We start from the raw sequence: 16,508 nt of genomic DNA, 5'->3' as shown, positions 1-16,508 counted from the left end.
TTTGTTTATTTAATACATAAGTTTCAAACTTCGTCTTAAGTTTAAAAAAGCGTTAGTTAAACTAAATTGTTTTTTGACCTACAATTTCCCCACAAACTGTTATTTTTTGATTTTAATGTTTAGGTAAATTGCTTTATTAATTTTTTAGTAATTTTTTATTAATTTTTTATTAATTTTTTATTAGTTTTATCTTCCAGTCGTTATGAAAAACAAGGTTAAAAAACTTAATCTTCATCCAATCAGACTTAAGTTTTTAAAATAAGTTATACTAATTTGTTGTCTAACTTTTATTGGGTTACACCGTTACCCTGTTAATCAGTTCATCAGCAGTTCATCAGACGCTAACATAAGCTAAAAAACAAAAATATACAGAGAGATGAATTAGAATCTACCGATGGTGTGAAAACTCTTAAAAATAGTCTATTTAAAACAGGAATCATAAATAATAAATGTTTTAGGACTTTAGAGCGTGGGAATATTTTGTAAAAATTATGCATTTTGATAAGTTTTCCCACAATAAAATTATTTATTTGAGAGAACTAATGCGTTTTTTAATGCATCTATAAGCAGTTTCGGCAGAGCATTCGGAGGTTTTGGTGTGCTTAAAGTTAAGATGCATTTTAAACATATTAAATTTAAGATTCTTTCTTGATTAGTTATTATATACTTATTATAATTGTATTATCATTTGTGTTTAAATGTATTTCTAGTATAGAGTAATGTAATTGTATCTTTGTGTTGTTTAGTTTATGTAAATAAAATATAAGTGTTGTTTTGGTTGGTTTACTAATCTACTTTACGAGTCCCTATTACCCCAAAATAAGATCTCTGTAACGGGATAATTGGAAACCACGCCGGAACCTGAATTTTGTGAGTCTTCTATAAGGAATCAGGTGCCTTATCAATTAAAAAACGCAGCGGAAAAAAGAAACTTTAGTTTATGACTAAACAACTTTTTAACGAGTTTGAAATTTTGACAGTATAATTTGCGATTATACTTTACTTTGTGTCATTTTACTCTGATAATAGTAGAAAAATTGTGTGAAAAATTTTGTACTTGGACACAGCAAGTCTACAATTATAATACAATTATGAAGTAGTGGTTTATTGAGTTTTATTAAAAGAGAAGCGTGATGTCAGGGATGTTTTGCTAAAAATACTATATGATTTTTGCGGTTATTTCTACTTATACTTTTGTATATGCTTTTTTAGTGCTTAGGTGCACATTTTATTTGCTAACGAGCATAATATTTCTTCTTCTAAGTGCACAATATATGTTGCAACTAACATAAGTCGGATGGGTGCGCAGTATTTCGATCCTAAAAAGCTTAATCTATTTAGTTAAGTTCACAATATATTTTGCAACTAACATAAGTCGCATGGGTGCGCAGTATTTCGATCATAAAAAGCACAGTCTTTTTAGGTAAGTGCATAATATATGTTGCAACTAACATAATTAGCATGGGGCGCAGTATTTCGATCATAAAAATCAGTTTTGTTACTCAAGTGTACAATGTTCTTTTGAAGATGTTGCAATTTACATAAGTCGTCAGGGGACGCAATATTTTAGTGAAAAATTGCATTTTATAAGTTGCCAAGAGAGCGCAATGTTAACATTTTTCTAAGCATATAAACGTAAAGTAAGAACCGCATTAAAATTTGGAATTATAACAGCAGAATAGTTATTCTCAATAACGTCTGAGTTTAAGCTGATAAAACAAATTTTCCTATTTGTTCACTACTACTAGTTTATTGTTTAGATCTGCTGATTGATTGTTATAAAGTATAGATTGTATTTGTTCTAAATCTGAATGTTGCTGAAGTTTAAAAATATGTTTGAATGAGTTTTCATCTTTCTTAGTCGTAAAATGGCAAGTCATTTGCCATATTTTATTACTCGTTTCAAGTTCAAGTATAAATTTGTGTTAAAATTTTCTGTTTGAAAGAAATCAGATATAGACTCCCCTTAAATTTAGCAGTCGTCGCTTGTTATCTTTTTGAACGTCGTTTGAAGCAAATAGTTTATTGCCGTTTAAGCACACCTAACACCTTACTACTGCATAAAACTTTAAGAGATTTTTGTTTATAAGTACAACAATAGACAAAAGAAAGAATGAATATTTTGTGTTTTTTCTATGACGTCACAATCAAAGATTCCTGCTGCCATTATTTCCAAAACCAATCTATCTGGTATTTTGCTGATTCTACGAACCAGCTAGAAGACAGAAAGTCAAAAAGTTTTCTAAAAAAACAAGACGTTGTCAATGATCCAATTGATGTTTCATAGCCTCTATTAACCACCAGAGAAAAAGAAGCTCAAAGACAAGAAGCCCGAGGACAAGAAGCCCGAGGACAAGGAGTCTGAGGACAAGGAGCCCGAGGACAAGAAGCCTGAGGACAAGAAGCCGAAGACAACTAAATGAATATCATTGCTACGTTGTCCTTATGTTGTGTTTTATCTTGATTTTTGTAAATTATGTAATTTTTGATATAGTAAGTAATAAAATTTCTCGGATGAGTACTAATTATTTAAAAAAAACCGCGGCATGGATTTTATTTTGTTTAACTAGGTGGGAAAAGAGCTAGGTCTGTATTTATTAAAACCCACTTAAGCGCTGCGACGAAAGATTTCTCGCCTAATATCTTTTTAAGCCACGCCTAAATCGTCGTTTAACTAATGTGTTGTAGGGGAAAAACAAACTAGGTTTCGTGTTTTTATTTTAAAAGCGGACAAAGATCATTAAAATGATAATTTTCTAAGGGAAATGTACCAATGGTGTGGGAACTCTTAAAAATAGTCTATCTAAAACAGGAATCATATGTAATAAATGTTTTATGATTTTAGGGCGTGGGAATATTTTGTAAAAATAATGCATTTTGATAAGCTTTCCTACAATAAAACTATTCATTTGAGAGAACTAATTCGTTTTTAAATGCATATAGAAGCAGTTTCGGCAAAGCAATCGGCGGTTATTGGTGTGCTTTAAGTTAAGATGCATTTTTAACATGTAAAATTTAAGATTCTTTCTTGATTAAGTTATTAGATACTTGTTATAATTGTATTATGATTTGTGTTTAAATGTAGTTCTAGTATAGAGTGATGTAATTGTACCTTTGTGTTGTTTAGTTTATGTAAAGAAAATAGAAGTGTTGTTTTGATTGTTGTACTAATCTACTTTGCTAATCCCTCAAACCCTAATTACATATCTGTTACGGGATAAGAAGATAAAAATACACATAAAAATAAGTTAAATTTAAGATATGAATTACCATTTACATTTTGTTTATAAAAATTTATTTATAATGAAGTAAAGGTAAGTCTAAATTCAGTATTTTGTTAATTAAATAGTAAGTAAACCCATTAAATGAAAAAAAAAACTAGTTTTGATAAGGTTAAAACAATGTTTTTTTATATATTTAGCTTTGAAAAAGTATATATTATAGGATTGATAGGGGATTTAAAGAAAACAAAAATGGATTTTTATGACAAGGTTGTAACTTTAAATAGAAATATATGTACCATATAAACCTAATTGTAAAAATATAATAAACTAAATAGAATAAAATAAACTAAGTTAATGCGATTAAAAATAAACTTAAAATGTATCTTAGCTCAGGGTAATGAGGGTACTGTGTAACCAGTTTATTTCTCTTATTAAGGATTTTTCTTTTGTTAGCGTTTGCTAAGTACAGTTTTTCTAGGTTACATAATGAGCACATAAAGTTTGGTTAGAACTTTTCATTCAATTGTGCTTTTTTTTATCTTTTTCATATAATTTCAATATGTAGTTGGCAAGTTGTGTGCAGTTTGAATATAATTTATAAGATAAGTTATCAAAAAAACTAAATAGTTATTAATAAAGAAATAAGGAATTAACAAAGCTTTACAACGAACTAATACTTTTCTAAATTAAAAAAAAATAATAATTTGCATCATTTTATTAATGATAGTATTTCTAAAACCTTTCAACTGCAGCCGACAGAACAAGAACTATCTAAAAATGTCTGAAAAGGCTTACCGTTATCAATAAAAATTTTAGTTTAGTTCATGTTTATGCATTTTCTTGGGGAATTACCTTTTTTAGAAGCTAACAACACATACTAAAAGCACAAAGAATGCATGCTATGCAAACATACATTCTATGATATAAAATTCAAAATTAAAACACTGCTTGCTACTTTACAAAATAGTTATTCTTATAATTCCAATAAATGACAGCAAAGAACTTTTGGTGGAACAATTTTTTTGTCATAAAAGCCATACTTTTTTCAGCATCAGAGTAAGAAGCTATAGACTGAAGTTTCTTCTCAACATTGAAAAATATACTTTAAAAAACTATATAACCACCTACATCATAAATTTCTAAAGTAGGCCATAACAGAAATTTAGGGGGCCATTAAGTCATAATTTGAAACTTACAATAGATATTCTGGAGTTGTTGATGAAGAGAAAAAAAAAATTTAAGTGTTTTTAATGGTAAGTGTTTGATAAACTTTGTTGAAGGGGGCCATAGCTTATTTAATTTTTTAAGGGCACAGGAAGGGGGGGTCCATCTTTATTTTTACAAGTTAATATTGTTTTTTAGAGTTTAATCTGAGCTATCAGACTTTTTTAACTACTTAACAAAATTCAAAGTAACTTTCAACATATGAGTGATCAAAGTCCGTGACCTCAATAGGTTCCTAATAGAAGGCACAAACTAAAAACATGAGAAAAGACTGTTTCACTAAAAATATATCTTCTCCTTCATTCTTCAATTTCTTCTCCATTTTAACAAATCTTCTTCAAATTTTTACAGTAAGTCCATTACTAGTCCTGGACAAGACATTAAACTGTATCCAACAATGTGTACAACTTGATAACTTGAAGGTTTTTTGGTACACCAGGTTCTAAGACTAGTTATAAAAATAGTTTTTATTGTCTTTTTTACTTTTATTTATTTCTATTTGTTGCAAAAAAGTATTTAGTTTATAAAATTAAAAGTTGTTAAATTTATAAACAGAATGTTTCCTAACAAATTGAGGTATCTAGCTCAAAAATGAATGAGAAGATTGAATTTAAGTGAATTTCAAACTTACAAGAAAAGTGACATTAAAAAATTTGTGGTTCAAATGTTTGTATTGGAATCTTTCTATAAAAACGTCTATATCTCAGGGCTTAATTAAAATTTTTATAATCTATTTAAACTTACTTGTAGTTTATACTTTAACCTTTTTTATAAGAGTTAATGTTAATTTTTGTAAAAGAAATGTTGGACTACCCTTATGCCTTTAAAGGGGCCTTTTGAAAAATATTGGAAAATACTGATCTATATTAAATTAATAAATATAACAATCAAGGTCAAAACCTGAACAAAATTCTTATGTCTGAAAAATTAGTTGTACAGAATTTTAAACTTTTTGTTAAATATATTATAATAAAAGTCAACTAATAAGAAAACATTTGTTTTTGTATGAAAAAATTATTTATTTAAACAAATATTTATTCAACCAGTTTAAATGGTTATTAGATATGTACACTAGTCTTTTAAAATAATTATCTTGATAGCTGAGCTGCATATTAACCTGGAACTCAAAAGTTTTATGAATAACAGCAGGTTCTGAAAAATTATACGTACTATTAGAATTTTTTTTAATCACATTTTTTATGGGATTTTAATCTTGTTGCAATCTACTCAAGATAACTCAGGTTTTCTTAAAAATTCAAGCTTTCTCAAGGTTGTTTAATCTTTTTTATAATTTCAAAATGTTAAGCATAGTCTACCTAATTGTCTTGAAATTTTATTGTATTAAAAAATATTATTATAAAGTCATTTTCTTGTTAGTTTGGTATTTACAGATATTTAAGTTTTAGTAATATTATTCTAGGTTTTCAGCTCATATCAATTTTTATTCAACTTTTTATAATTTCAGGGCAGTTCGGGCTATCCTGATGTAAACTTAACTTATGCTTAATGTTACATTAATAAAAATTTTAATAATTGAATCAGAAGTTTTCAAAAGTTATAGCTGGCTAAAGTTATTTAAAATATTCTATTTAGACTTTACTTAGGTTGTTCAAAAAATTATACTTATTTTTATAAAGCATTTGACAACCAACAATTTATACCAAAGATAACTAATATTTAAACAGAATTAATTTTAAGTTGATTTTTATAGAGTTTTTAAATTAATGAACAATCGGTTAAACAACCTCTGTGTTAACTGCTTGCATGACAACTAACAAATTGTACAAAAGATAACTAATATTTACATAAAATTCAATTAATTTATTTTTAAGAGTTTTTTAATTTTTTAATAATGGGTCAAACAACTTCTGCATTTACTGCTTGTATGTGCGGGCAGAAATTTCTGAGCATCAATGGAAACAGATACTATCACAAGAAGCAGCTTGGTGAAGGGTTGGTGATGTTTTTAATAAAGTAAAGACAAGTGAGATTTTTTTCAAGTTCTGTCTACAAAAAATACAAAACAAGTGTTGAAGAATATATGTTCTGTTAAACTTAAAAATTCAACACATAGCCAAAAATTTTTAATTGTTAAAACACCTTTGGGTTTACAAAATTTTTTTAGGTAGAGAATGTTCTAAAAAGTTATTCATTGGTAGTTATTGATTCTATCAACAGTATTTTGGAAAAAGCTTATTAATGAGTAAAAAAGTACATGTCTATCTGAATAACTTCTTGGCTAAATTTTTTTAGAGTTTTTTATCAAGGCTAAAGTTGATAAGACTAAAGTAGATCTTTTTATTTAGTAAAGAGTTTTTTAAAATACTTAGTTTCAAAAACTAATTCAATCAACAAAAACGTTGGCGAAAGTCAACAGAGCAGAAGCTTGGACTTTTGTATGCCGTGAGACAAGCTCAATTAGTTCTTAGAACTCTTAGAAGTATAGTACAAGTGTTGTCGAAAAACTAAATAGTATAAGATAGTACAACTTAACTTTAATAACTAATAAAAATATGTGTAATGAAATAAATGAAGTTCAAATTTTAGCCTTAGTACTAGAGTCAATGTTATGCTTTGTAAAAAATGCATCACTACCCTTGTATAGATTAATTGAACAATAGAAATAACATCTCTATTAAATTCTAAAATTTTGTTATGTGTTATTGTAATTAACATATATAACAGAGGCTTCAGTTATGTGGATTTAGTGGAAGATGGAGCATCTGGTGAGAAGAGAGCTTTGAAGAGAATTATTTGCCACGACGATTTATCTGTCAAACAAGCACTTGAGGTATTTAATGAAAGTATTGTCAATACTATTAATATTTATTATAAAAGTAAAAAGTTAAACAGTATTTTATTTATTTTTGAAGTAGTTGCCACAATAATTTATTTGTCAAACTTGCACTTACAGTATAAAATTAAAAAGTTTTAGTCATACTAGTAATAACATATGCGTGTTAAATAAGAGCTTTGTGATAGGTTTATTACAAATTTAAAGCTCAGTTTTTTTAGAAGTATTACTTTTTCCTGCTTAAGTTTTAAAAATTGTTTTAAGTTATTGTTGTTTAAGTTTAGTTGTTTGTTCAACATTTGCACTTTACACAATTACAAGTATTGTTTTTATCTAATTTGATTTTTTACATATATTTTCATAATGTTTGTAAAGCTTTCGATCTATCTAAAAACAGTGTTTATTTTTTTAATTATAATTTCAATAGCATTATAATTTTAAGTATGATTATAAGTATGATTATTTTTCATGAACTTTAAAGTTTTTATTTAATGATGATTAAATTGCATTTCATTACATTATGTTGATTTTTTCTTTTTTGCACCAAGAAAATCAAGTGTTATAGGTTTTTTCCCACCAAAATAGAACTTAATTTTAACTGGATTCAAGCTATTATGTACTAATTAATTCTATTAACACTTCATGACCTTAAAACTTACTTTGTAAAACTAGTTAAGTAAAACATTAACAGGAAATAAACTACTGCAAGAAGTTCAAAGCGAAACATATCATTGGCATAATTGAAGACTGTGTGAAAAGAAAAGTTAATACGACTGAAGTTTGGATTGTCATGCCTTTTTATAAGGTTAAAATTTTCAGTAAAATATAAAAACTAAAGTAAAAACTGTTTAAAAAGTTCTATCTATCTGTATTTCTATATACATTATCCTGCCGCTTAGGTACGCACTTTGAAAACTTCTAAGAAATTTTTGCCTTTTATTACCTACTTTAAGTCTAATACATGTTAAACTTCACCAAAAATGAAGATTTTTTTCTCTTTTACTGACTCTAACATCCATTAAATTTAAAGAAAAAGTATTTTTCAAATTTTTAATATCATTTATGCTGATACATATTATGACCTTAGATATTAATTACAAATAAGTTATTAAATTGGAATTAAGTATATTTTTGTGGAGTTTGACTTGATGGCAGTATATATAATGTCAATTAGTTGTATATTTTTTAGTCCTCATTTTAATTATAAAATAGTGTTAAACATTAGTCTGCTATTGTACTTTATAAAACAAACAAGGTCTTTTACTAAACCCAAATATATTTCAACAGTTTTTTTCAGTGTATTACAATTGTTACAAAATAAAGAAAATATTTAACTTATATAGCCTTATAATTGCATCAGAAATTAGTTAATCAAGCAAAACATAAAAGTAATAAAAATTCTAAATAAAAAATTAAACATAACATTAGAGCTCTGATTAACTTGATTAAAATAATTTAAATTAATATTTATGACCTCATCAAAATTGAAGCCATATACAGTCATTTAAATAAACCAAAATAGTGTAACAGAGAGAATTTGATTATTCTTTATACTTGTTTCATTATTGAGAGCTCTTATGTTATGTTTAATTGTTTATTTAGAATTTTAATTACTTTTTTGTTTTGCTTGATTACTATTTTCATTGTGTTGTAATAATTGTAACATAACACACTGAAGAAAGTTGTTGAATATAGTTGTGTTTAGCAAAAGACCTTGTTTGTTTTATAAAAGAATGGTTTAGAAAGGACCGTCTAAAATAAATACTAAATAACAAACATGAAGTTTTGGTTTTTAATAAGTTATATTTGTTTTAAAACGTATGTCAACAATATTTATTCACAAAAATAATGAAATTTAAAAAAAGTTAAGTCTGTAAAACTGCAAATACAATTTTAGTCACATTCAACACATTGTTATAATATATTTGATTATGTTTGTTAGATATTAAATTTGATAAAAAACTGAAATCTTTTATTTAACACAGTTTTTAGCTTAATTTTTTTGTGTAACTTGATTATAGTAAATGTGTTGTCATGAATTTCAATATTTTTTCTTAATTTAATTAAGATATGAAAGTACAGTCTCAAACATGCATCAATTAATACAAAAATATTACATATCTTACTTTTAAATATATAGGGATAATACTTTTTCAAACACAATGTGATATTTTTGAAAGACTTTAGAACTATAAAATGAAAAATAGAAATAACATTTATAATAATACCAACAGAAAGGAACACTGTTTGACGAATATCAAAGAAGAACCGAATCTAACGATTATTTTAAAACATGCAGTATTCCCCACAGAATACCACCGTACAAATACGATGAGTACCTCGTGCATGACCAATATAACAAAATGAACGTTCTCAGGATATTCTATGGGATTTGTGAAGGTCTCCTTTTCATTCACTCGGAAGGTTTAGCACACAGGTTGATATTTTAATTATTTTACTTTGTAGTATAAATTGCAAAGCTGGAAAGACAGTATAGGGTTTTAGCGCATAGGTTAACAACTTTGAAAAGTTGATTTAAAATGCCAACAATCAGTGTGTTTGTTAATTCTACCGTAGTATTAAGCTTCGGTTACTTTCAAGGGGTAACTTACTTCGATTACTCTGTACAAGTAAATAACAATACTTAAAAAAAAAAAAAAAACTACTTTAAACTACCAGTTTTGTGTAGTTTTTCAAAATTTTTCAACCTACTTAAACTTTACATTTTGTATAATCTTTATACAAAGTTAATTTACAGTACATAAAGTTTTTTATTAAAACAACATATTTTATGCAGCCTTTTTTATGTTGTTTTTTGTTAGATTTATTTATGTTAATATTTATGAGTTAAACAAGGTAACAAGTTTTTCATTTGCTTTTGAAAAGTATTTGTTCCTTACTGCAAGGGTTGAACGTGCGAGGTTAAACTTGTGCTTGTCCCACGGCTTCCGCTCTTTATTGTTGATCGTTATTTACTGCAGTGAAACATAAATTATTGTAACTCATACAATCAAAGATAATCATTCAAATCAGAAGTATCTAAATTTTCTTAGATTTTTTTGTATTTTTTTAGTTTTGCACAAACTAGAATGGTCATTTAATTTGAGAGTGTATTACAATGATTGATTTTTAATTTTTTTTTTAAGAATATTATTTTATCTGAACTAGTATTTTAATGAAATATTGAGTATATATATTTTTTGTTTTAGTTGCTTTTCAAGCAACTTTTCGAAGCTTTTCAGATGAATGTCACTGTAATATTTTGATTTTAAATAAATTGTAATTTAACTGGAGGTGTTTTTTAATCAGACTTTGTACTCACGAAATAAAACAATATTAGTAAAGTAATTTAAGGGCATAAGGGGCGCGACATTTTTTTTTACTAAAAATAACATTTAATCTTATAAAAAAGCTTAAAGTATAAACTACAAGCCAGTTTTTATAGAATAAAAAATGTTATATAACTTTTGAGATATTGAATTTTTTATAAAAAGTTTCTGATACAAACGTATGAACAGCAAATTTTTGGGGTCAAAATCTTGGATATTTAAAAAATTACTAAAAATCTATCTACTTCTTCATTTTAGTGCTGAAGACCTCAAACTTTCAGGAAACGTTCCTTTTATAGTTTAAAAGACTTTGAATGTTGGAGTTTTTATAATATTAAAACACAAAAAATTAGGATTAAAAAATATATAGGTGGTTTTTTTTAACAAAAATTTTATTTTTCAAACTTAAAAAAATTCCTGCATCCTATTTTATAAATGTAATAATATACTTTCTGTGAAAATTTGAAGAAGATTGCTTAAAAAATGGAGGAGGAGATAGATTTTTAGTGAAATGGTCTTTTTTTCACGTTTTTAGTTTGTGCCTTCCATTAGGAACTTATTGAGGCCACCAACTTTAATTGCTCACATGTTGAAATTTACTTTGAGTTTTTTCAAGCGGTTAACAATTTCTGAAAGCTCAGATAAAACTCTATAGAACAAGATCAACTTGTAAAATTCAAGATGGACCCCTCCCCCCTATGCCCTTAACAGTTTTTTCAAGTTACATACTTTTTAACACTCAACAGAGATCTGAAACCAGCAAACATACTAATATCTGACAACGAAGACCCAATTATAATGGACTTGGGATCAATGGCCCCAGCTAAAGTTGAGGTCAGCAACTCTAAAGAAGCAATGGCCCTTCAGGTTTGATTCATAAATTTTTAGATTGTTAGTGTTTTAAAATCTTAACAAAAAACATAAGACAAATACTTATGTATTTATCAGTTTCAGGGTTGCCACAAAAACTCTGGAAAAACCTGGAGTTCGTCAATTTAGGCTAAAAAGCCTGGAATTTTAGAAATTTAATAAAAAAGGAAATTGAACCAAAAACATGGAACGTCCTGGAGTTTTAAACAATTTTTACATAATAAGTAATAAAATTTTGATTTGACCGGAAAAGTCTATCATGATGGTAAAAATTTTTGTCATCATCAAATTTTAAAATGGCTTTACAGTATCTTTTCAATGTTGTTGTACTATTTAACACAGATTTTACCTTAAACTTAATTTTAAACTAAAAATAGACTTAAAAATGTGTCAAAAAACCAGTGGCAACCTTGATTTAAGTCATTACGATTAGTAAATCGATATAAAACTATTATTGTTTAGTATCAGAGTAAAAATTTGATTAATATATTTAAGTCTCAATGTTGATACTTAAAGTTTAAAAAGCTAAGTAAAAAGTGCTTTTATGTACAAAATGTCATTCATTTTTAGTTATTAACCGCAGCAAGATACAATTCACTTTTAGTAATTAAAGTTCTATATTATTAGTTTTAAGAACTTTGATGTGTTTCCAGGATTTAGCTGCAGAGAGATGTACTTTGCCATTCAGAGCTCCTGAACTTTTTAATGTTCCATTTCCAACTATTGCTGATGAAAAAATTGACATTTGGGTTCGTTTTGTTCATTGAGCTACTTGTTTTTTTTATTTTAAGTTTTATTGTATGTTATACTTTGGTATGAATAACGGTAAACATGTTTTATGTAAGTGGTTTTTAAGACCATAGGGGGGTCCAAGTTTTTTAAAATTTTACATTGGCTTATATATGAAAGTTAAAATTATATACTATAAGATGTTTTTACAAAATAGAAATCAATTAATTTGTGAGATGTATACAAATACAAACATATTGAGGAAAAACTTTTCATTGCAGATTTTGTCACAATTTTAAATTTATTTTATAAAGTACATCTTCTCCTCTACTTTTTCATCAATTAAGCTCAAATTATAAGGAAATATTAAATAAATGGAAAAAATTAAATTGTTATGATAAAAAAAAAAATGAAAAAGGAATTGTATGACCAAAAACATGTTTTACTCAAAGTTAAAAATATCCTACTTTTTATGTTTAAATGTTTAAACTATAAACTAACTTATCAAACATGTATGAATATTTAAATATAAAAACATTTTTTTTTAGTTGTGGCCATCTTAAATATAACTTTGTCTACATTAGCTAGGAAAAATTTAACTCGCAATAGTAGCTGTGACTTTCTACTGTTTTAGATTTTAATAGACAAGTTAATTGCACTTATATTAAAAACCAAAACAAAAACAAAACTACTAACTTTATATTGTATTATTTGTTGGGTAAAATGTTAAACAAGCAGTACTAATAAAGGTTCAGATATTTATTGTTCTCACTGACAATTTGATTATTTTCTTGAATAATTGTTTGTTTAATTGATTTTCATAGATTGCTTAGCCCGAAAGACAAGTAATATAATCTGTTAGATGATTTTTTTTTCTAGATTTTCAGAACTATATAGTTTTTCTAAGAATTTGATTAAAAGAAAACCAATCTGCAAAAAATTAGTTTAAAGTTTATACAAAACTATTTTTAGTCAAATTTTTCAATTAACATGTATTTAAAACAGTTTATTTAATAACTTTCGATAAAAAGTAGTAGCACTATATTTAACTTGTATAACTATTTATACAATATATCAACAATCACTTTTTAGTACCTAAGTTATAAATTTAACAGCCGTTGATATGCATATTTAACAGTCTTAAAGATTTATACTTACAAAAGCTTATTAGTAGTTTGCTAACATAGTAAAATCATTAAGTTGAAAATATATATATTTTTATATTTGATAGAGATTCTAAATATTTAGATACTCATCTTTAAAAACGGAATTTATACAAGTATTTTTTTTATAATGTTCTACTATTAATTTTTAGTTTAATGATGCATTTACTAATATATTTTAATAGTTCTCTTGTAAATTAGCTATTTTTGTTTGTTCTATAATTTAACATTTATCACAGTTTTATTTAACAAAATATAAGAATTTAGTTTTAATTCTAGCTCTAATCTAAGGTAAATCATTTCATATAGAACTACTACAGCATTTTTAATTACGTATATACTAACAATCATATGTAATGAAAATAATTAATTCATTTTTACAGTCTCTTGGGTGCATATTATACAGTTTGATGCATTTGGAAGGACCTTTTGATAAAGTTTGGCTGAAAGGAGACTCTGTAGCGTTGGCTGTTCAAAATAGTAACATAAAATTTAATGATAGGTTAGTCAATATGTTAAAATTTAAAAAGCTTTAATATGGGTAACGGTAGTAATCAAGTAAAAAGTAAGTATATATATAAATATAGTAAAATTATTTTTAAATATAGTAGAATGATTATAAAATATTTTTTTATTAACATATTTTATGTTTATTTGAATAATTATAATATCTAGTTAAAATATTAGTTGATCAATAGCATAAAATTCAATAATAAGTAGTTTATAATGATTTAGGAAAAAATAAAATCAAAAGTTTAAAGATAAGTTAGTGTATGTTTGTTTTTTTTCTGTCAGCAATACTTTGCCAAAACAAATAGTGTTCATAATATAGGATATTTTATTTATACTTTAGTTTAAGTATAATTCTCTCAAAAATATTGTAGGCTTGTCTTACTTTTTAAACTAAAAAATCAAAAAACTAGACTAAACTTATTAACTATGAACTTTTAGACACCATCTTTTAGGAATTATAAATGTATTAAAAAATTTGTATCCAACATTTCTACATTTTTTTAAATTTTTGGAAAGTCAGTATGACTACATATAGTTCAGTTTTCATAAGATTTTTCTTATTTTGAAAATTTATAATACTTTTATATTTTAACTAGATCATAACTTAAGATGTTGTAACATAGTTTTTTTTTAATTGAAAGGTAAATAAAAAAATAATATTTTATAAACAAGCATAAAACAACTTAACACTTTTGTTAGTAGGTTGGTACAAAGTTTAATGTTTAGTAAGCCTGTAATAAACATTAAAAGTGAAAATTTTTCAGTCTTCTAAAATTTAACACAGACTTTTCTGCATGTTTATATTAACCCTACTTCATAAATAACAGTTTTAAGTAATCAAATTTCTAATACTAATAAAAAAAAAAAGTAAATTTTTCTTTAAATTGTGAAAAAAAACTATTGTTAAGTAAAGTATGTATTCGTTAACCTAAAAGTCTTATGCTTCATAGCTAAACTTAGAAATAAATTTATAGAACAAAATCTTTAGTATTATTTCTATTTTTCTAATTAATAACTATGTTTCTATTAATGCAATTTTCAACTATATTATTTGAAGCAAATTTATATCTTGTATTACTTCTTGATATTTAGTTTTATCTTAATGACTATTAAACTACACAGTATAAAATTATTTTCATAGTTGTATTTTAGCTGTGTTTTTATAGTAAGAAAAAATGTTGTAGAATTAGTTTAACTTGTTTAGCAAGTATGGTAGTTTTGTAATTTAAATTGTTTAAAACTTTGTGTAAAATTTATTGTAAAAATTTTTATTGAATAAATTTAAAACTAATTTACTACTTATTTAAAGTTTTAATTTTCATATATTAAAATAAGACTTTTATTATTAACAACTTTTAAAAGTAAACTATAAAACTTTTTTTTTTTTTTTTTAAACTTATTTTGTAAGTAAGACAATTAGTTTAAATACAAACAACAAATGAATTTTTTAGATTACGTTATTGGTTTTTAAGCTGGAATGCTTTGTTTTAACATAAATGAAGTTTTTACATTTTTATACGATTCAATTTAAAAGCCACTTATAAAATAGTGAAGTATATATGTACTGTACATATTTTCTTCGTGTTTGCTTTCTTGAAAACTGACTATATTATGTAAAAAGTTTTATAAGCTTTGATTTTAAAATTAGATCAGTAACTATATATTTATTGAGTATTTGGTGCATAACTGTGTTATTAAGTTCTTTATCAAAATTAATATTTACTTTTAAATAGTTCATGTAAACAAACTTTTACTAAAATTAATTTTGATAAACAAGAACAACATAAAATTTTGTTTAGATTGAAATAATGGTTTAGAACTAATCACTTGTTTAAATATAATAATCTAAAACTATTCAAACAAAAGTTGACACTACACACTCACACACACATATATCCATATATATACTTTAATTTTATGTAACATATTAATACGATATGTAAAAATAACGTACACACTAATATATAAAAAGACATATATTAATTATTTTTTTTATTTTAGATAAATCTAACATTTTCAGGCACCCCGACATAGTTCAAGACTTATGCAGGAAACTATTACAAACGGACCCGTCAAAAAGACCCGACATCGGCAAAGTGATGTCAGAGACACGTATGACCAGAGCAGACCTAACATCTTCAGTGCACGCATACACTTGGGATTGGGAGTATTAGATATAATAGTGAATCACCGACGGTACGCAATAAGTATACTATTATTAGTTTAATATTAGACAATTATTTCATAGAAAAAAAGTATTTTTTAAGTATCAGAAGTAATGCGATACTGAAATTTATTATAATTTTTTTAATGTTTTCACCTTTTAAGATTATTGCACATACACTGCAAATGAAGTTTAGTTATCAATTAAAAATAATTATACTTTAAGTGTTTGAGCTCATTTTTTAAGTTTTAAAAATATGCGATTTTACTTATAAACTTTTTAAGGGGATTTTAACCGTCACTGTGCATTTTACTCTATACCTTACTTTAACCTGTTCTAATTAAAATTAGCTCCGCTTAATTTTACAAAAACTAGCGCCAATATTTTTGAGTTTAGATAAGTTAGTACAAAATAATTTTTCAGTTGAAAAAATTATATGTTAAGAATGTTTTATTTTATTAAATACATTTACTTAACTTAAACAAACAGGTACTACTT

At 25.5% G+C, this 16,508-nt stretch overlaps 1 protein-coding gene across 1 annotated transcript; it reads left to right on the top strand.

Annotated features, from left to right (window-relative positions):
* The first annotated feature begins 6,285 nt into the window (after window positions 1–6,285).
* On the top strand, window positions 6,286–16,075 carry LOC145829508 (serine/threonine-protein kinase 16-like). The gene is made up of 8 exons (XM_082937328.1): window positions 6,286–6,401; window positions 7,134–7,239; window positions 7,934–8,047; window positions 9,477–9,679; window positions 11,318–11,438; window positions 12,095–12,190; window positions 13,717–13,835; window positions 15,867–16,075. Exons 1-8 carry the CDS (start codon window positions 6,301–6,303, stop codon window positions 16,018–16,020), a joined length of 1,014 nt encoding a protein of 337 aa, XP_082793454.1. The 5' UTR covers window positions 6,286–6,300; the 3' UTR covers window positions 16,021–16,075.
* The last annotated feature ends 433 nt before the right edge of the window (window positions 16,076–16,508 follow it).

The sequence above is a fragment of the Thalia democratica genome, chromosome 2, assembly GCF_965202585.1.
Source record: "Thalia democratica chromosome 2, ktThaDemo2.hap1.1, whole genome shotgun sequence".
Classification (NCBI taxonomy): domain Eukaryota; kingdom Metazoa; phylum Chordata; class Thaliacea; order Salpida; family Salpidae; genus Thalia; species Thalia democratica.
The sequence above is the reverse complement of the archived record's forward strand: the minus strand, read 5'-3'. Positions and strand labels throughout refer to the sequence as shown.